This window comes from Echiichthys vipera (genome assembly GCF_963691815.1).
Source record: "Echiichthys vipera genome assembly, chromosome: 10".
Taxonomy (NCBI): Eukaryota; Metazoa; Chordata; class Actinopteri; order Perciformes; family Trachinidae; genus Echiichthys; species Echiichthys vipera.
In genome coordinates this window covers 25786075-25808511 of record NC_139835.1, presented here as the reverse complement: position 1 = coordinate 25808511, position 22437 = coordinate 25786075, and the positions used below count along the sequence as shown (strand labels likewise).

At 43.2% G+C, this 22437-nt stretch overlaps 1 protein-coding gene across 3 annotated transcripts in view; it reads left to right on the top strand.

The window, feature by feature from the left end:
* sema5ba (sema domain, seven thrombospondin repeats (type 1 and type 1-like), transmembrane domain (TM) and short cytoplasmic domain, (semaphorin) 5Ba) overlaps positions 1–22437 on the top strand; it is a 133540-nt gene that overhangs the window by 98466 nt on the left and 12637 nt on the right. For all 3 annotated transcript variants that reach the window (XM_083921325.1, XM_083921324.1, XM_083921326.1), the window contains 8 exons: positions 124–331; positions 11774–11891; positions 12346–12530; positions 15153–15296; positions 15753–15900; positions 17369–17594; positions 18580–18792; positions 21702–21872. In XM_083921325.1, the coding sequence (XP_083777451.1) occupies positions 124–331; positions 11774–11891; positions 12346–12530; positions 15153–15296; positions 15753–15900; positions 17369–17594; positions 18580–18792; positions 21702–21872 (1413 nt within the window). The remainder of the gene's footprint in view (positions 1–123; positions 332–11773; positions 11892–12345; positions 12531–15152; positions 15297–15752; positions 15901–17368; positions 17595–18579; positions 18793–21701; positions 21873–22437) is intronic.

Genomic DNA, 22437 nt, shown 5'->3' with positions numbered 1-22437 from the left:
GAGAGAGGAAAAAAACTTAGACACACAAAACGTAGACACACACAAATATACAACCAGAAAAAGAAAGATCAAGTAGAGAAGTGCATATTCTGATGTTTCTTCTTGTCCTTCTTGTCCAATCAGAATATGGCACCATCTTAAAGGCACTAGCTACACCCAATAAGAACCTACAAGGTTGTTACTTGGAGGAGATGGAGCTTTTCCCACAGGGGGTGCGAGAACCAATCCTGAGCCTGCAGATCCTGCACAGCGACAGGTCGCTCTTCGTTGGGCTTAACAACCGAGTCCTGAAGATCCCGCTGGAGAGGTGTTCAACCTACAAAACTGAGACGTGAGTACTGCACAAAATTTTTCACATCTAGTGGAAAGTTTGATCCAGAGTAATCATTAGTTCCCAGTTGTTAAAGTGACCCAAAACTCAGCCAATCATAAACTTTGATGTTGAGGGAATGTTGAAAATGCATACGAGGAACAAACACTGTGGAAGAAAATATATAATGTAGGTGTAAATACACCAATTAGTGAGATGGAGGTTTACATGAACGTTTGTAAAAAATCATCAGGCTTGTGGACATTATAGGACCGTAATCGTGTAGTAGGCTACAAAGGGTGCTTTTCATTATGTCGATGTGCCTCCTCCCTTCCCTCCCTTTACTCGCGTCTCTTTCTCATCTCGGAAAGTATATGACAGCCGTCTATGCTTCTTTGTCACCATTGTTGCAGCACCGAACACGACGCTGCACCTTTTGACAAGTAGAATCATGGTCCTGGCTAGTGATCTAATGAGGCATCTGGTGGGTTCAACAAAAAAAGCTGTGACTGCAGCCTCCCCGGTTCAATTCTGTCTATGACCTTTGTTGTCATTCCTCTCCTCTTTTTCTCATTTCCTCTCCTCTCTGTACAGTCTGCATGTGAGGGACAGAAGTCCCTTTCCGAACGCAGCTCTGCAGTATACACGGTGTATGTTTTTATTGTTAATTTTATGCGTTTTGGCAGTGGAGTCATTTGAACCTGGTCGGTCCTCTATTGAAGGTAATTATCTGTCCTCAACAAGGATTAATGTGTGGGAGACCTCGCCTATAATCATTAAAGTCCGTATGGAACCAGACAAATGACTGGGGCGGTATCTGCTCGCTAGAGGAAATTAATTTGTTTTGCTGGGTTTTTATTTTTTTTATAGTAAAGAAGTTCTGCATAATACAGAGGAAGCATTGTTCTGGCTTTTGTTTGCGTCTGAATCAGGGGACAAACAAAAAGTGTGTGTGAAGCTCAACACGTACACTGCCAGAAGAGTTTGTGTGTGAGGTAGCTGCAAAGACACGGGGAGAAAGGGAGAGCTCTGCCATCCTCAGCTTCACTGTTATTCATGTAAAAATCTGCGTCTCGAGGGTGAGTCAAGGGAGAAAAGCTCACTGGCTGTTTGTCCGACCTTCTGTATCTCATCAGTCCTCTCAATCTGAAATCCTCAGCCGGCCACCTCATTCCTTCAAAGTCAACTTCATTTTAGCATACAAATGGCTTGATGCTATTTTCAGTCTTTGTGTGTATGTGTGTGTGTGTGTGTGTGTGTGTGTGCACGGAGGGTCTACTCAGTGTGATTTGTGTGTGGGTTGGTGCTTGGATGAGTTCTCATATGTGCGCTGCCTGATGAGTCAGATCGCTATTTCTACTAAATACGAACTCCTAGACACATGGGAGCAGACACACGCACGCACACACACACACACACGCACACGCACATGCGCGCACACACACACACACACACACACACACGCACATGCACACACACACACACACACACACACACACACACAAACAGACACAAGCTAGGGAAGCCATTGCTGTGGCTTGATGGTGGTGAGATATGCAAGATGAGAGAGAGACAGGAAGAAACAGGAAGAGAGAAAAAAAAGCCAAGAAAAGCAAAGAAAGCAGTCAGAGTCCTATTTAAGACACACTGAGGTGAAACGATAAAAGGAGTGGGCTTCAAGGGCACCGGAAAGGGGGAAGGGAAGGGGACAGGGTGGCAGGAGGTGTCCCTCTTTAATCCAGACTGCAATATTCTGCTCATCTCTGTGGCTCGCTCACTCACACAATCTTTCAAACGCACTGCAAGCAAAGGCAGACTGAGCTGCCGACAGATGTCAACCTGTGCGTCATCGTGACACCTGAGCGAGGTACTCGCGCAAATAGCAAAGGGCGGATAGGTGACAACGATGAGTCAGCCGATAAAGAATAAATAGGAGGCCAGGCACTTAATAATGCATACAGTTTCAGCTGATATTTACATTAACAGTTAATCTGTTCTTTCGTGACAAAATGTAAAGAGTGTAAAGGGCCAAAAGCAACTCTGAGACATTCCAGTTTACTCAAGGTCAAAAGTGGATCGGAAGCTGACTCACAGACGTCTCTTTTCCAGCGTCTATGGGAAAATGTCTTTTTTGCCCAATGTAATTCAACGGTTTGGCCACTAAATTTGTCTCCCTGGGGGTCTGGTCATAACAGGTAAAACTCAAGCAGAGAAAATGGCTGCAGTACTAAGGCAGAAGTACAATAGAGATTCTGGCGGGCAGTGAATAGAAGTGGGCCAGTACACCGTATATGCTACTGGGCTGATGATGGTTAAATGGGAGCTGGTGCAGGTGGGGAAGGGAATGTCAGATGAGAGGGAACACAGGGGTTACTGCGGGGTGAGCGGGTGGGAGTGGCAGGATCTGAAACAACACCAGAGTTAAGTACATGGCAGAAGGAAAAAGCAGACAAGGAAAAATGTGAGACCAGAATAGGCTGACATCGTGACCCAGGGAAAAAAACAGAAAACCTTCACATTTGAGGAGATGGAGAGTTTTCCAAGAGGGGCGCTGGTTTTGCTGTTGTGTGTGCCGCTTTTACAGCCAGCCAAACACACATTCTCACAGCAGAAGGAACAATTTGTTTATTTTTCATTGAAAGCGGGGCTTAAAGTTCTCAGGCATCATCCCTGATTTCAGGCAGAGAGCCGTTTTAAAGCCATACAATACTCCATATAATGCATTATAAACATTATTGTGGACAACTTTTCAGGCTCACTAATACTTTCTTACTTTAACTCCTGTGATATATATTGACATGGAGGTTTGAGCTTTGGTGAGCCTTGTGTTCAGCCACAGTGTCAAGCTTTGTATTCAACCAACTCTGGCCAGTGGAAAGTAGCCTTGTCTTTGTTTTTTAGGGTGCTGTCAATATGGGTACTAAGACAAGGGGAAAGTTTCAAAAAGAAGAATTTGACATGATACACTTTTGCATTGATCAACACCCTGCCCTCGTTGCTTTATTCAAGTCATCCCAAGGGCTCTCAGAGCTAAACTAGATTAAACTCTCACTATAATATATGACCACGGACAACAGTGGACTAAACCGAGCATGTTATGGAGCAGGAAATAACTTGTTCCTACCAATGCATGAAATCTAAAGTTGCTGCTCTCGACGAACACAGCAGCAGGAAAAAAATGGTCAATTATTGTTCAACTGGAATCTGTTGAAGGGTGTTCACCCACATCCAGCAGTTTTTTTTTTTACTTAGATGCTTTTGAAAACCTCCAGAGAACAGCTTAAATTCAGAAACTGATCAGGCTCACCATTACACAGGCAATAAACCTGGTCCCGATGCGTCAAGAATCGCTACGTCTGCAGCTGTACCAGATTAAAGACTTGTTGATTTAGAGCTGGCAAACATGAGAAACTGCAGTTTCACAGCCGCCATGTTTGCACACATGAATGTTAAACTCCAAGATTAACGATTTATCTCATCGTAAATTCTTGGTGTAAATTAATTTATTTCTGAACCACAATAATCAGAAAAATACTACATGAGATCCTCAGGGGATCGGGTAAAAGGCGACACTACAGTGGGCACCATAATAATGTGGTAACTTGTTACTTTGTACGAAATTACGACCAAGCTCCGTCCTGTGCTTACTACCTTTTCTTTCTTTCTTTTGTTACTGTCCCTGTCTATCTCCCTGGGTTTTCACTGTTCAGGCTGCATGAAAAAGACCCATCTGTCATCCTCCTCTTTGTCTGAACACACTCCCTGCCATTGTACTGCTGACTGAATGAGCCATTTTCCTCATCTTCTCTGCCGTGTGTGTGGTCGTCCCCATTCACATACAGCCATACATTCACACACTGATAACAGCTGAATATACTCAGATAGTTTTATAGCTGACAGTGGTTCATCTGCAGCCACACACGCTGCTTTTCACCCTCTCACACATGCGTACACATTCATATAAACAGTGAAGAATGGTGGCATTTACAGGCGTCCCAGCAACGCAGAAGGTGAAACGTGATTTATGGACGAGTCATAATTGATCAGCTTTGTTATAAAATATCAGCTGGTAATGGCATAATGGATGGTTTGTGGCTGTACAGTAGTGGTAATGCACTAATGCTTCATGAATGCAAGTGTTGTAATTGTCTAATTATAGAGTTAAAAATGCTGACTCTTACAGTTTAGCATACAGCAGTGAAAACATATGTTGGTTTGAATTCCTGTGCAGTCGGAGAACTCAATTAGGTTTAAGTGCTTTTAATGTTCAGGTTTCGGTTGTTATTGATCCGCATAGGCGAGCTCTTGCAACCCTGAGAGTAGAATAACATTTACATCATCAACTTTAACTGAAGTGCTTTTTTGTTATACCGCTAAACCTTTTCAACAGCCAGTGATTTGTAGCCTCTTAGTGATAGCTCGCAGACAAATGCTGCAGCTTGTGTGCTATCGTTACTGTGTGTGTGTGTGTGTGTGTGTGTGTGTGTGTGTGTGTAAGTGTGTGTGTGTGTGTGTGTGTGTGTGTGTGTGTGCGTGTGTGTGTGTGTGTGTGTGTGTGTGTGTGTGTGCGTGTGTGTGTGTGCGCGCGTGTCTGTGTGTGTGTGTGTGTTTGTCCTCTATTTGGGGTAATTATATTTGACCTGGCCAATTGGCACCTGTGGCTAACAGCACCACTCTGTCCTCCGTCCAGCCCCTATCTCTCTAATCTCTATCTCGTTCGGTTAGTGAAGTGATTTATTTTGGCCGCAGCAGCAGCATGCTAGCTTAGCTGCATTGTTGCATCCATCAGGGTTTTTTCCCCCCTCTCTCCTTCCACTGAGGGAATAAGGTAGTCCAGGCTGCCAAATGCAGGGATGAAACTACTGGTCTCACTCAGGACAGTGACATAGTGCTCACACTCCCAACCAAAAGTCAATGGTAACACTTTCTATGAATACCACATCTATGCAACAATGCACTATTTCAGCTCCAGCTGATTGTTGAGGTGAGTATTGGTGAGTATAGGTAATCTCATACATGCACATGTATGAGAGCCATCAGTCAACCTTTATTTCATAGGAACATTCTAGTCAATAGCATCCAGAAGAACACACTTGAACTTATATTTATTAATATTATTTTATTTTATATTATTCATTTTAAGTCACATATATAATATTGACTGTTGATACGATGCATCATAAACCAGTATGTGTTTTAGTGTAGTCATGAAACATTATAAATGCAGTAGAATTCACTATGAATGCCCTCTTAGTGCATTATAGAAGGGGCCTTCAGAGAAAGTGTTTCCAAGTCAACTTTGAATGAAAGCAGCAGTACTTTTCTTTTAAAGTGTGTCAGAACTGAAGGTGTCAGACAGGGAATAGTGTTCTGTTTTCAAAGAAAGAGAAAAAAGCATGAGAAAAAAAAGACACAAGAAAAACAGAAATAACTACAAGGAGGCAAAGGAGCCAATGCAGAATAAATGAGAAGGATAATGTCGGGGAGGATGAAAAGGAAACAACTCGGATTTCTCTGTAGCTGCAGCCAAACATTGCTCACACACCTGCTTACATAAACATTACGTTTTTTTTAGAAGAGGTGCAATTGTCCTGCTGGTGATACTGCTGGTTACATTCATGCCTGAGGGGCTTTGGTTCAATTTGCTGAGCTTTTATGCGTGTGTATGAGTGTGTGGTTGTACGTGTGTGATTAACAGTGACCTGGCAGCAGTCATGAGGCCGGGGTAGCTCAGCCTGCCTGCAGCAAGAGTTTAAAACATCAGGAAACCACTAAGTGGTCATCGAGGAAAAACGCTGACCGTTAGGATCCCTGCTGCAGTCTGTGTGTGTGTGGCTGCTTGTAATACCCAGTGTATACGACATGTTGCATCGGTCCCTATAGGGCCCCAATGCAGTGGTGTGGACTTCCCTGTTTGTCCCTGTGTGAGGGGAGCTTACACGACTGTCCCCAGCAAACCCAATTTATTGTCGGCTGTGGCTGCCAGCCTGTCAGCAGGCCTCGGGAGCTCACTGCTGCTAAGCCTGTATGACCAATCAGAGGAGCACTTCACCAGCCAAAGACTGAGAGAGAAAGTGAGAGATGGTGTTCACACAGCGGATGTATTTATTACCGCTCCAGAATGCTGTTACTTTTATTACAGGCTTTGTTCTGGCTGCAGCTCAGTGTAATCATTTTTGCTCTCCGTCTCATACTCCCTCTCTATCTCGGTCTCTACTTTCCTGTTTATATTGCTTTGTCGCCCTTCTCTTGCCCTCATCCTTGAATTGGACCTGTGCTATGTCTTAACCTCCAGCTCATTACCTTTCAAATCCCCTGTTGCAAATTAAACTACTCTGCTCCCGGGAAAGTTGTAACATAAATGAAAAAAACAAACAAGCAAAAGACAATGCTAGCCACTTTGGATCCAGCGGAATACCTGGATTTACTTAGCTCAGAGGATAGTAAATCTCTTATCGAACCTAGTAGTCTTTTGTGTAAGCAAAGGGAGAATGTGCAAAACATCCAGGCCGAATGTCTACCTTTTAGCCAGCATTGATCGTCTCTTTCATTGGCTGAAATGAGAAATGTCACTGGTGGTAGATTATATGAGCTGCTGTAGTTAGTAGACATTAATTCTGTAAATACACTGATAAAAGACCAAAATGAAACCTTTGGTTGTTGTCTGGATAATGTGCCAGCTGGTGTCTGCATTCGACCAAAGATCGTTTGTAAGGAAAAGAAATAACGCACTGTAACACAACTCACGGAGCACACAAAGTCCTGAAAGTTATTTTTTGATGATATTTTGCTGCTCAAAGTTGCAAGAATCATGCAAACACACAATTGAATCAAAGACATATCCAAGAGCGGCATAAACGAGACATAAAGGGCCAAGTCTGAACAATGAGTTTTAAGTCTGCGACGGAGGATGTGTAGGGTTTCTGCTGTCCTGACGTCAGTGGTGAGCCTGTGTATAAGAGGGGTTCTTTGGTATGAACGAAGGGAAGAGAGTCATACCGGAGAACCGTTCTTTTTCCTGCGCAGCCATAAGATCTGGGGGTTTACAGTAAACCTTCCCATCAGCCAAAAAGCAAATGTAATACATAGGGAAGTATACTTCCTCCTTGGTAATCTACCCATCTACCTTGTAGTAAACCCACCTCATCAACTACCACTACACCGCTGAGTAGCAACCGTTTGACCGTAGTGGGGGTGAAAACAGTTCAGTGCTGCTCCCAGTTTCACTTCTTTCACTTCATTTTTTTTGTAAAGCTTTTTATTAGGCCCAAAGGGATAGAAAATTGTGTAGCCTGTCTCTGTCACTTTGCGTCCGCATTGTTACTCCATGATAAGGCAGCTCTATTTTTATTCACTAGGGGCTAAAATTGTACATGGAGGACAGAAGGCAGGCATTTCAATGTTTTCCTGATTTTTTTTCTTTTTCGTTTTGGACCCGGCACCATCAGTCTTCAGGCTGGCTCCAACTGGGCCTAATTGGATGTATTAGCGCTGAGTGCTAGCAGGAGTTCTCTGCGTTTCTGATTCATCATCAGAAGACTTCCTAAATGGCCAACTCAGCCCAGCACAGCAGGGCGGGAAAGCCCCAGGGATGGGTTCTTTTCCCTGGAGAGAGGATGAGGACTAAGAGCCTGTCACTGATGGTCTCCCGACAGCGGCTGCAAAAATGCCATCGCTCTTGTGGAGAGATGGAGTGAGGCCGGCGTATGTTTAACTGAGTCAGACCCTCCAGAGAGCCTTTGCTAATGCATTCACAGAGTGTCAGCGCTACTGCTAATAATGGCTGATTCCAATACATAATTTATCTGTTCTGGTGATCATATTTGCAATTATACTCTGACGGCCTGCCATTAACGGCGAGGTGAACTATTGTTTTTATGTCTAGTTGTTAGAGGGCCTGTAATAAAAGGAGACACTGGTTTTTACAGCATTCACAAACGATTTAAAATGTCAATTACACCCCCACAGAGAGAATCCAGCAGATTTATCTTCCGATGCCACTCTACCAGACATATTGTTATATAGGCTGGTGGGTTTTGCCGCTTGGTCGGTTTAAAGTTTAACAGGCCATGTTCCATGGCTTCTGTTTTGATAAAGTGTGCCACCGGCCGTGCAAGCCGCTGAGTCAAATATCAACCTGTTCCCTGCAGATTCGTCAAAGCGACGCTCTCACTCATAATGGCACACCCACAGTACAAAGACGTTCCCTTATAGTGTATGATGGAGGGGTATTCAGAAAACACTTGATTATGCACAGCCTCTGATACAGTTTAGATGACTGACATTCCTTTGTTTCTGCGGACTCAGCTTCCTGTCCCAGCTGACATCGCTCTGCACTGTATGTTACTAAAATTAGCGCTTTTATTCCCCTCACATTGCCTTCCCTCCGCCCACATTGCCTCTAATTGACTTTACAGTGGTCCTGTTTTTAAAAAAGGGTGAGCCGTCAGGACAGGATGGTACTGAAAGCGCTTGGCTGGTGTTTTATGCAGCTGCAGAAAGGTCAGAGTAGGAGCCAAACGCCTTGGTGCGCCCTGTTTTTCCTCTCCAATAGTAAATCCTTACTTATTAAATGGCCTCTGGTGCAGGAAATTATTGAAGAAAATACTGGGAGTGCAAAGCTGTGCGGTGTCCCAATTCCTCATATTACACTGATAGAATACAGTATATATGCTCTATATGTCACAATATACAGTTTTTGCTGTGAGTATAAAAGAATTCAATGCACTTTACTGTTTTGCAACAGAAAATGATGCAATAATCTGCTGATGTCCATCCAACTGTGATTTGGAAATGCAACTGTCGACTCAACTTCACAAAGACATAACAAGATCTTCCTGTAGTTGTCTCACCATCATCCACAATTTGTTTTCAATTCTCTGCAGCTGTGAGCCACTGCTTTATTTCCTTTGTGCATTGCATTGTGGGACAGCAGTGTCCATCTAAAGCAACCTTTGGCTATATAGTGCAGCATAGTGCAGATTTGAGATAAAGTGCTGAAATCCAAATAGGTGTAGTTATTTGTGGGATGCAGACAAACTATTAGCATTCCTTGTGTTTTATGTGTCTGTGTGCTCAGCATTAATCCCCATCTTCACCTGCACTGCAAACAGTCTCTCAGCATTTTTTCCAGCTAATATACTAATATACTTTTTTCATTTTTTTTTATAAAACATAATTCCTACGGCCACAGATGTTGCCGGCGCGGAGGCATTGTGTGTTTGACCTGTCATAGGTCACTGCAGACACACAGGGAGAGATTTGGTTGGAGAGTGAACTGGTGACACTAATCTTGAAATTGGGCTGATAGGAGAGATATTCTCTGCTGCCGGGTTGACGATGTGTTTGAAGCGTCCACGTTTCACTCAAAAATACACTTAATACTGTGTTTTAAGTCTGGACAGTTTGATGTAAACTGCAACTTGACTGGCTGACAGAGGCATACAAATGCAACCATATCAATCATATTTTAATCAGCATCTTACTTGAAATTATTGCAAACAATGTAAATCCAGGACTCGCTGAGTCTTTCCCTGATGTCAGAAGCCTCCCAGTCTGCCTCTCAGCACACTTTACCCACAGCTAATTAGGCCTCAAATTTCTCCCACCTCTCCCTCTCATACAACATTATTTATTCCATCCTTGCACACATTAATTGTTCCGCTTAGCTGATCACTGTGATGGTGTGTGTGTGTGTGTGTGTGTGTGTGTGTGTGTGTGTGTGTGTGTGTGTGTGTGTGTGTGTGTGTGTGTGTGCGTGCATGTGCGAGCGCATGTTGGTAATCAGAAAGCCAAATGAGAATTCCTCAGCCATGATGACCATGCAAACCCACACATCAGAGGCCGAGCCATCGCGGAAACAATATAGTCAACCTTGAGCCACACGCTCCTCCCTCCACCATTTCAAACGAACTATTGGGTTCACTGAACTGTGAATTTGCGGCTGACCTCATTATGATTACTGTTTCATCTGTAGTTGAGACTGCGTGCTGTAATAGTGTCGCTTAATTAAAGAAGGTTAGCGTTAAATGCGTCATGAAGGAAGTCGTCCTCTTGCGGCTGTGTCATGGATCACCGGAGAATATGCCCTCTCTCTCTCTCTCTCTCTCTCTCCTTTCCCCTCCTGTGCTCACTCGCTCTTTGTCTGTGGGGTCAACTCTGATGTGCTGGCTAAGCAGTTATGTCTTTATTGGATCTAAGTTCACCATGGAGGCCCAGACCTGGCACAGAGAGCTGTATCAACCTCCAGGCTAAAACACTACAGGGCTCTTCAAATAAACCATAAAAGTATGTGCCAGGAAAGAAAAAAGAATACCAACAAACAACAAGAATCTCTCTTTTCTGCTGAATGAAGAGAGAGAGAGAGAGAGAGGAGGAAGGGAACCTACAATGCCGAGATGAAGGAGTTGAGAAGTAGAGGGACGGTAGTTGATTCAGAAAGAAAGAGACAAAAGGAGGATATGAAGGAGAGGAAAGGAGGCAGAAAGTGAAGGAGAGAGGAGTTATTCAGTTGATGCCTTTATCCTGCGTTCCTGAAGCATCCAGATCAGCTCTGGTGGCTTAGCCTAGCCATTAACAGCTTTAGATTTAATTAGCCGTCATTAAGCCTCTGTTTTACTGGAGGAGCTAACAAATATTTAATCACTGTTTGGGTGATGTACCGTGTTGTTTGTGTAAGAGCTGAGAGAGGAACGACACACAGGATAGTCTGGTTTTGTCATGTTTCAGAGTTAATTATAATGCATGAACAGTAAAGTAAAGTACGGCAGGTCTGAGGCCAGTGAGTTTCCTAAACCTCCCCTGGAGTACCCCTTGACCTGCATGCTTTAGGTCTCTCTCTGCTCCGACACAAATGATTAACTTGTTCTGATCTCCTGAAGCTGCGTAATAACACGTTGACCATTTAAATCAGCTGTGTTGAAGCAGGGAGAGATCTAAAACATGCAGGACAAGGGTTACTCCACGAGAGGTTTGGGAAAGGCTGTGTGCTGCCCTAATTTTTAATGCTCCACTTTATTTTATTAACTTCTTTTTATGGGATTTTCTCTGTATTCTCGCAAATCACACTTTACTGTTTATTTCATTATACGCATTTTTAGATAACAAATTTCACACTTAATCTTTTGGAGTTGGTAAAATGTATTGTCATCATTATATTCCCAGTCTGCTCATTATAACTATAAATGTTGTGATTTGGTGTTTAGAATCTGTGAAGTCTATAAAGTTGATTTGTACTCAACGCTCCATGCGTAACTCTTGTATAGAGTTGCAGTCGTGTTCTACATTTTTGCACGTGTTAGAGAGGATACTTAAAACTGGGCATAAAATTAAACCATTTGTTAATCAAATTTTTACATCTGCCCAGGAAATGCAGATGTCAAATATACTGTCCTAATTAAACAAGCTACTCACTTTGCTGACGACACATTCTTCCCCCCTCCTCCTCTCTCCTGTCCCCTGCAGGCTGTGCTTAGAGGCGAGGGATCCCTACTGCGGCTGGGACTTCAGGCAGCGTAGATGCACCACACTGGAGGACAGCTCCAACATGAGCCAGTGGAAGCAGAACATCACTGTTTGTCCGGTAAGAGTAACATCACTGCAGCACTTACTGTAAGACTGGCTAACAAGCTGTCACATCTGTCCTCATGGGACCCGCCTGGTGAGCGCCCTGGTGATGTCATGTTTCACATGTCATAGTGGTTGGTATAATCCAAGGCTAACGACTTCTCAGTGTGTGTTGTACAAGACAGGATATAAGAGTAGTAGGGGAAGAAAGGAAGGTGAATTAGACTGACGTGAAATGGATTAGATTGCACAAAGATCAACTGGATTGAATTTGGCTGAAGTGAATTGCAGTGCATTGATTCCCATATAATCCTCTGACAACTCTCTCTTCATCTTAGAAGGAAAAGTCCTGTCAGGCAGCACAACTCTAAAACTACTCCAGCTATAAACGCTTGAGTCGTCCGAGTGTTGGATGGTCGAATATTCCAAGCTCATCTCACTCTTGTAATGACTGATGTTTGTTTTTCCAGCTGCGGAACCAAACCACCAATGGTGGCTTCGGACCGTGGGCACCATGGCAACCCTGCAACAATGACGACGGTGTGGATGGCGTGAGCTCCTGTTTGTGTCGCTCCAGGTCTTGTGACAGCCCGTCCCCTCGATGTGGAGGCAAAAACTGTGAGGGCCCCACCATTGAGGTTTCCAACTGCTCGAGGTAGGGAAAGAAAAAAAGACAGATTTGATGATGATGAAACAATAACAACTATCACACGTAATAATCCTAACGATCTAGAGCAGAGGTTTTCAAAGTCTGAGACTGTGGGCATCACCTCGGACTAAGCTTGGAAATAAGGCTGGTATGAAAGACGTTCCTCTCTATGGAAGTCTGATTTAAAAGACATGCAGTCTATGGCTGTCACTTAAGTATAAAATGATCTCTTATGTGATTAGAAATGATGACAAATTAATGAAAGGAGCCAGTTGAGGTGGTTCGGGCATCTAGTAAGGATGCCTCCTGGGCAACTCCCTAGGGAGGCGTTCCAGGCACGTCCAGCTGGGAGGAGGCCTCGGGGAAGACCCAGGACCAGGTGGAGAGATTATATCTCCACACTGGCCTGGGAACGCCTCGGGATCCCCCAGTTAGAGCTGGTTAATGTGGCCCGGGAAAGGGAAGTTTGGGGTCCCCTGCTAAAGCTGCTGCCCCCGCGACCCGACCCCGGATAAGCGGATGAAGATGAGATGAGATGAGATGATAATATAATAATAAAAACTACTAGTTATCCAGCCAGCAGTGACTAATATTTACATTTGAAGAGTAATGTAACTTAAAGTTTTGGGCTTGTTATAATGTCATCCAAACTGCACGCGCTACCACAGCTGGATTCACAGCGTCTTAACAACAAAACAGCCTTTTCAAAATACTCCTGTTCATGAACTACTATTTATAAGTTAATATGAACTTGAAGATAACTTGGTCCTTTCAGACGGCAATGTTATTTCTTTTGGGGAACTCTGAATGATGGGAGCCTGAAGGTTGAAATATTTTTCAACATAAGATTGGGAAGGACATTTTACATTTTCCCTAATTGTCCATGACTGGAACAACAATGCATGGGAACCCTGCCCCCTGGGGCCTTCCACTTTGACATTTTCTTGTTTTAGGCAGATTTAATACAAAACGGTTTAAACTGCTGAGAATCACTTATCTAATCATAGGCCCTTTGGTATTAAGATATACTCATTTGATAACTGCAACATGGCTATGAATGTGCTATTTAGAAAGCTTCAAGCAATGGGAAAAAAATCTTGTATTTCATAACAAGGAGGATAAGAATCAATGTTATCCCAAAGCTTAATTGCAGAAATACAAGGAGTAAAAACCAAGTGAGAAATCTGTGTTTCCACGTCACTGTCTATCTAAATCTGCCTATTAGCATGAAAAACAAGAATTAGAAAGTGTTATGTCCAAACAAGATTTAAAGATACTCATTCATTCCTCCAGAATAGTGAATTATTGCAGTTAAATAAGTCCATTTTACTGTCTTTATTACAATTAAACCGCAGCACAAGAAATGACAGAGAGCCACGGTAAAAGAGCACATTAAATCCGGTTCCTAAATCTTTGTACTCCCAGTTAGTTCAGTAATTTATAAACCAGCAACATCACTTAATCTATTCTTTAGCAGCCTTGGGGCAAAATAAATTTCTGAAATGCTTTAAGAATACCCGGCCAATAGGTCCCTTAGATCTTTGGAAAAGTCGCCTGCAGTACCTCGGGTCAGAACCAAAATACTGTCAAGCTGCTTTTAGCAACTATGCAGATTTATTTGTCTCTCCTGCACTTTTGCTTTTATTAAATTAAGCCATCATATTTTATTACTGTACTGTAACTGTACTGAAACTGTATTCATAGTCTGTTCTTTTCTAGTCTGTTGTTTAGCTGTTGCTTTGATGCATTTCTCTGGCATTCAGTATGTAGAGCACCTCTCTGCGCTTAAAAGGTGCTCCATAAATAAATGTGCTTGGTCTGAAACAAAGCTGACACCGTGGATTTGCTTTTACATTATCTATTATACTAAGACCTACAGTAGGTCATAAATAAAAGGATACAAATCGAGGTTGGGTGGGCTAATAATGACTTGTGGCTCAGTATACCTGAGATTGTCAAGTTACAAATTATTACAATACTTTGACTGAGCACAATTCATTCTGCAAATCAGAACTCTAAAATATTGTCCTAAAATTTTTCATATTATAGCCGAAATGTCCTGAGTGACTTTGAGGCATCCACCGCAGAGCAGAGCACAATTTACGCCCTGACAGTACATGAGAAAGATCATTAAAGTGAGAAATCTTATTAGAAAATAAAGGTGCCTTCCAGGTTCTCCTTGTGACACCTCTCACCGCCTCTATCTGCAGGGGAATGGCCAATCAGCCTTACAGAGAGCAGAGCACAGACAAAGAGGCTTAGGCACCTTCATCCCACTGGATAGCTATGCCAGATTTAATCCTTGGTGTCGAAATTGAATTGTGCTTTTGCAGAAAGTGGCAATTAAATCATGAGAAGTGCTACCCAGGAACAAAGCACTTAAGCAAATTGAATGAATGTTTCCCAGTCAGAATGAGTTCGCTGTGTATGTGTGTGTGTGTGTTTGCATTTCAGTTTCCAGAAGCTCAGAAACAGAGTAATGATTAGACTAAGCTAAAAGGCGCTTCCACCCCCTCCTTTTAGTATAACCATCCTGTGTAAGAATAATACTAAAAGGACTGATGAATAATCATGCAGGTTCTTGTGAAAATAGCTTTCTAATGGTTTTCCGTGTGTCTGTTGCCATAGAAATGGAGGCTGGACGCCCTGGTCGTCATGGGGACAGTGCAGCACAACTTGCGGTACAGGCTTCGAGCTGCGGCAGCGTTCTTGTAACAACCCCTCACCCCGACATGGGGGCAGAGTGTGTGTGGGGCCAAGCAGGGATGAGAGGTAAGGATAACCAGATGTGTTCATAAAGTAACTCTCCAAACTTTGATGCTCTGCAGATCTAATGCATTTTTCCAAACAAATAATTTACTCTTGAAGGCTTACGTATATAGTATTATGGTCAAAACATGTCACCTGAATGCTTTTGCTTTAAGATATTAGGTCAATTCTGTGGACAATCAAGTCTCAAATAGGTCAAGTCCCAATTCATGATAAGGCAGAGGGTAAATACAGGTTTATTCAGACAAAAAGTATAAGAAAAATAATTTATTTTTGAATTAATTTAATTAAATTACATAAAAGCATGTTAAAGTGTTCTAGAAGAAACTCAAAATACAAGTAGGAACCCAAAAAACGAGCATATGTCCCCTTTAAGTCTAGAGCTCTGACTGCTACTGTCTTTTTGTTACAATCATTCCTCTCAAACTGCCCCATTTCCTCTCTCACCACTTTCCACAGGTTCTGCAATGAAGGGGTGTCCTGTCCTCAGCCTATCTTCTGGTCCCCGTGGGGCTCCTGGACCAAGTGCAGCACTGAATGCGGGGGAGGTGTCCACTCCAGGGTCCGCACCTGTGAGAATGGAAACAGCTGCGCAGGATGTGCACTGGTAGGAAACGCACAAGTACACACACAGATAAACACTTCATACATCTGTCAACCACGGAAGAATCTGCCTCTCTGTGTGTATGAAAAAGGTAGTTTATTAGACATTAATAAGTTTGAGGAACATTTTAATTGTTTTTTGAACATAGACATGCTGTTGCTGTGTAAGAAAACGTTAATCTATGTGTCGATCCTCTGTGTGGAGGCTGAACTGAATGAAGTGAGGGGAAACTCATTAAAGATGGGAGCAGGTGAGATTGACAGCAGAGATAAATCCAGAGAGATTTCCTCTCCTGACCGGTAAATGGCTCTGCCGGTGTCAGCACAGTGACAGCGTGTCCACATTTAGCTTGTTGTCTACAAAAATGTCAAATGTTTTAAATGTCAAAACCCAGATGTCACATTTCTTGTTTTTGTGTGTGAAAAGTGTAAAATGATTTTTGTCACTGAGTGATGATTGACAGTCTCGAAGGGACCACTCAGAGTTCACTTTTCAACAGAAAAATGTCAACATTTAAACATCAATTTTTCAGTACCTCCATTCAAATAGTAGAAACAGTAGAACAGGAGACAGGAGACACCCTTGTTTGCCATCTTACTTTAAGATTGGTATAAAATATATGTAATTTTAAAGATCGATACAAAAACCTCCCCTCAATCAACAACTGGAGACAAATACCTCAAAAACTACTCTCAAAAATGAACATTTGTGCACAACAAATATAATATGGGGCGGCAGTAGCTCAGTCCATAGGTGACTTGGCGGGTAACCGAAGGGTCGTTGGTTCGAGTCCCTGTGTGGACCATGAATGGAGAGTAGACTGCTGGCTGGAGAGGTGCCAGTTCATCTCCTGGGCACTGCCGAGGTGCTGTTGAGCAAGGCACCAAACCCCCAACTGCTCGGGGGGACGGTCACTGACAGCCCCCTCGCTCGAACATTTCTCCATTAATTGCATGTATATAGGTCCTGTCTGTGCATGTGAGTGTGTGTGTAAAATGAAAAATAATAATAATAATAGTGTGAAAATTTTATTTCCCCATTGCGGGACAAATAATATAGATATTAATGACCTCATGACCTTTTTTCATGTACCACCTCTGAAGCCAAAATGAATACTGTCCACATCAGTCTGCTGGGTATGCATGACAAATTAAAACATTGAAATATCATCATAAGAGTGTGTACACTTAAGCTCTGTGCGGAAATCTGTGTACTGACAATTTCTCGGCAGCTTCTACGTTGCAAGTTGTAGCATTACAATCTACTCTTCATGTGTGGAACTTCCCCAGGCAGATAGCAAAACAGTGTGTTTAAGGCAAACACTGGTTAGCAATAATCAGCACATTGTTCTTTCAATCAAAAACTGTTGCCTTGAATCTCCTGGCAGGGTTTTACACATTTAGTCTCGTATTAAATTATAAGTAATAACGTTCTCCACTACGTCCTTGACTTCTCCCACCTGGTCATTCAGGAGTACAAGGCCTGCAACCTGGAGGCGTGCCCGGAGGTGAAGAGGAACACACCTTGGACCCCCTGGATGCCAGTCAACGTGACTCAGGGTGGAGCTCGTCAGGAGCAGAGGATGCGCTACATGTGCCGGGCGCACCTGTCTGATCCCCACGAGCTGCAGATCGGACGCAGGAAGGTGGAGACGCGCTTCTGTCCCAACGATGGAACAGCAGCCTGCGAGACGGATAGTAAGTTAACCAGATGACCGATAAGAGTGGTGAGGTCAGGCGTCTGGATGACACTTCTACATTATAGGGGGAAACCGACCTTAAAATAGAATCACATATTGGCAGAAATTGTACATCTTTTGATCTGTACCAGTGCTCAGTGACAGACTGCTGATGATGTTGTCCAGAGATACAAGTGGGGCTGTGGGTTTTCTGATTAACATAATACTGAAAAACCAAATAGGAACTGATTCATTGTAAAGAGAGGGACATTCCTGCGTATACCTGCTGCCCAGTGCTCACATTTTTAGATACTAGAAACCCTAGAGGACCTCCAACACAGTCTTTGTTGGTCAAGTGGCCACACAGTCAGTTTGAAATTAGAATCGATAAAAAGAAAGGGAAATGTCCACAGGATATTTATAATTTATCTGTCTCTATTTGTATACACTGATACATACAATTCTGCACAGTCACCACACACACAGTGAGAAGGCAGCAGCTTGCAAAGATTTCTTCCAGTACTAGCGTGCAATGTTGAAAGAGCCCTCCCGTTAGACCTGTTAGCTTCCCTACACGCTGTTAGTGACGGGGTCACAGTCCAGCACTTCCACATACACACTGGGAGAGCTACACAAGGTCACAGTCTGCTGCTCTCCACTGGTGGCATTTTCATGCCCCCTTCTCCCGAATCGATTACTTGTCTCCCCTGTCAGCCTCCTGGGGGGCCACATCGACTCTGACAAAATGATGAAACACCGACAGCAGGCAACTGTGGGATGCATGAGAGACACAGATAGAGTTTGAGAAAAGGACAGACAGAGATATATGCCTGCTGGCAAAGTCATATACACTGTGTGACTTATACTCACAGAATGCTCAAGAATTTGCATGCTTCACATCTCTCTATACGTTCTTTCAACTCTCTGTCTGACAGCACTGCATATATTTCTTTCTGTGACTTTAATCTGACCTGGAACTGTTTTACTTTCTTCTCTCTCTGTAGCTCTTGTCGAGGAGCTACTGAAGACACCGGTGGTGAGAGTGGCCGGTGCCGGTTGGTCCTCATGGGAGACCTGGTCAAGCTGCTCGCAGAGTTGTGCCAAAGGCTACCGCACCCGACGGAGAACGTGCTCCGGACCAGAGGGGAAAAGCGCCCCTGTTGCATGCCGTGGGTCGCCTGTGGACTACCAGGACTGTAACGTCCAGGCATGTCCTGGTGAGTGAGGACACACCTGTCATTTAAAAACACGCAATAAGACCGTTTTAGATGTTTGTAGATGTTTTTGTTTGTTTTATTACGTAAATTGCATATCTGGCACTGACACACATGTCAAAGTCTTCAGAGAACTTCAGTCATGATAGTTAGCACCTGATGTGCTGGTTTCATGTCGTTCCAACAGTCTCTTTAATACATCTTGAATGCAAAAAGTTAGAAATACTTAAATAGAGTGCAGCTAAAGTCCATTATTGGCCTTTTTTATAACTTTCTCTGTATATCATGGGTTCATAAAGAAAATACATGCACACTGAGAGACAGAGACAGAGAGAAAGAGAGAGAGAGAGAGAGAGAGAGAGAGAGAGAGAGAGAGAGAGAGAGAGAGAGAGAGACAGAGAGAAAGAGAGAGAGAGAGAGAGAGAGAGAGAGGAAGGTCAGTGGTGCAAGTGAAATACTGCAAAGAGGATCATTAGCTTCATTAGCTAATGGTTACCAGCGGCTGCGGCAGCACAGGGAGAGTCCTTGGACAAATTAAGTTATCTATTTCAAAGTCCTCATCAAACCATAATCAGCTGACCTAGGACTCAGCTGACCACAGACTGCTGCACTGACAGGCTACACTTATTAAACCAGACTGAGGAAAGATACACACAAACACAAACAAACACACACACACACAGGCACGCACACACTTAATGGCTGGCATTAAAGAAAAGGTCCTCTTAAGAGCTTGTCTTAAATATTAATGACTGGTACCTTATAAATTAAGGATTTATGATTGGTTGGTGCAAAGCTGATCTAGTTCCTGCAGTGTATTTAAACATCAGTTGATGGGATCCATGTGAAATTCATAGTGGTTACCAGCAACTGACACATGTGACCTAAGGAAGCCCAGGCAAGGCGACCTTGGCTACTTCCTGTTGGGAGACAGGACTTTGCCATGAGTGTAACGTGTACAGCCGGTCTCACTGCTGCTGTCCTGGGTAGAAACACAGGTGAGAAGGGCAAGGCCAGTAACATAAGATAATGAGTACAAAATAATAATTGATGTTGAGATTATACACAAGGACTGAGGCAATTTAGATTGCAGTGGAGATTGAAATAATTGGTGTGCTGGGGGACGTGGGTGTGTGTGAGTCACTCAGACATTGAGTCAGTCTGGAAGTCACAGTTAGCCTGAGTTCAATTATGTGTTTCATTATGATGTATTACAAACTTCGGACCTAAAGAAAACAGTCCTTTAAGTAAAGTTTGTATTCTCGAACTCAACAGTTCCCAGCATGCTGTCAAATGAACATGTCTGATCCTGCAGACAGCCACACAGGAGCAGGGACAGACAGAAAAGGCATCATAAAAACAGTACGTCAGTCGGGTAGTCGGTGGGTCGTTCAGCAATTCAGTAAGTCAAAGGTAAACAGCCAGCTAGTTCAAAAAGTGGAGCAGTGGCTGGCTGTGAGAGCTAGTCAGAGTTAAGTGTTCACGGCCTGCTTCACTCTGTGTCACACTAATCCACTCAGCTAATAAAGAATTCTGCAGCCCTGTGACGTTACCAAGCAACACTGCCTCACTCTGACAGTCAGCCAGTCAACCACCCAGTCAATTAGTCAGTCACGCTCTTCTGATTAGATCAGACGGAATATTAACGATCCCCATGGGAAGACCGAATCAATGCAATTGTACGACAGGACACAGCAAAGACAAAGTGGGGTATGATCAGGAAGAGGGCAAAACAGAACAGTAGGACATAGAAAGTGGGAAAATATATGAAAGATAGCACGTGTGCGTAACACTTTACATGAACAAGTATGAGAAGACAAAGAAAAATCTGTGAATGCAGGTCATCCATTATTTCGCTCTGTTGTGGAAATTCTTCAATAAAGATCAACCAACAGGATCAGCTTTTTCTCCGTGGTTTATTTGGACAAAGCGTTTTCTTCTGCAGACAAAAATACGTTCACCCCTGCTTCCTTTCAAAGCCGAGAGTCTAGCTGGAATGACCACGAGCCAAATCGTGCCCAGTCTTTCAGAGGAAGGGACAGGACGCGCTAAGCCTTGGTTGGGTGACGTCTTTAGACCAATCAAAAACCTGCCTCAGACATTACAAATCTGAACATCCTGAACCTCTCTCATCACAACGTCTCTAACACAGAGTGCACATGCACACATATGCCATTATAGCATTCAAAAGGCAGTTATTTGCGTTATCCATTAAGAAGGTTAGACAGAGGAAACACTGAGCTGCGTCTGACCTCACAAAACTATGATTATGAATTACAAATATCCAAATTTCCCACAACAACTGGTAGTTATATCGTAAATATACATATGGCCTACTTGATGCCATCTTTTTAAAGAAGAATTTAAAAATATAAATGACAATTGTCAGAGAATAAAACCAATGATCTGTTGATCTTTACAAATGAAGACTCAAATCAAATCAAGGAGTTTAAATTGAAAAATGTTTAAATGGAAAACTACGTCAAATTCTAACCTTAAAATCCAAAGCATGCCTACTTACCAGGAACAGGGGTCACACATTAGCCTTGAAGAGAACCCTATATGCAACACATTTTTGCATTGTCTCTGAAAAACAAACTAATACATTTAAAAAAGATAACAAGTTGGTTATAGTCTGTTAGAGCTACATCCAACCTTGTGATAAAGGTCCGCATATGGTATTAATGTTTAAGTGTTCAGGGTTAAAACACATTTTACATGCAGCATTGAGCATTCATCCAGCTGATGCAACAAATACACACAAATAGCACAGAACAAAAACAAACGAGTAGCGCTGGGGTTTATTTTCAGATTCAAGTCATGACACAAGTCCTTGTGAGCAAAGTGCAAGTTGTAATGCAAGTCTCCAACTTCTGACCATTAAAATGACCACTGTTGTGTGTGTTTTACAGTAAAAGGTGCATGGTCCTGCTGGTCGTCCTGGTCTCAGTGCTCAGTGGGTTGTGGCGGCGGTCACTACCAACGCACACGCTCCTGTAACAGCCCTGCGCCCGCCAATGGAGGGGACATCTGCATAGGACTACACACCGAAGAGGCCCTGTGTAACACACACACTTGCGACGGTAAGGTCACACATCCTAAATCAAAATCCAACTATGTCATGCCGCCTCTGCTTGAGGTCCTTTCATCACGCCTGGAGGCAGGCAATCATCTCCCACACCGTGTCATTTCTGTGTTGTCCCATTTGCTAAATTGCTTCTTTCATCTTTCCCTAATGAATAAACCAGGTCTTAGATATATAAAAAGATAAACAGAGCCGGTGTCGTTGCCCACTGTGCTGCTGGAGCTCTGAGCACCATGGCAACCACTTTAGAAATGTTGAAAAAGAGATCTACTTGGTTATTGCACTGAACATACGGATTTCTTACATAATGGGTCTGATGTTTGCATATGTAGAGTGCAAGTACTTTGTAGTTATAGACCGATGAATCAGTTGGCCGATTCATGCTATTTTAAGCATTGGAAAATGCCTGCGCACGTATGGAAGATTACCAAAAACATCTGCAGACACATCTGCAGGCAGCCTTGAGTTAGTGCTTTCCCTTGTGTCATTTTGCCATTCTAAGGTGAGACATCAGCGTCAAGACCAAGCCCTGACCCCAGTGTCTTCCTGGTTGATCCAATAAG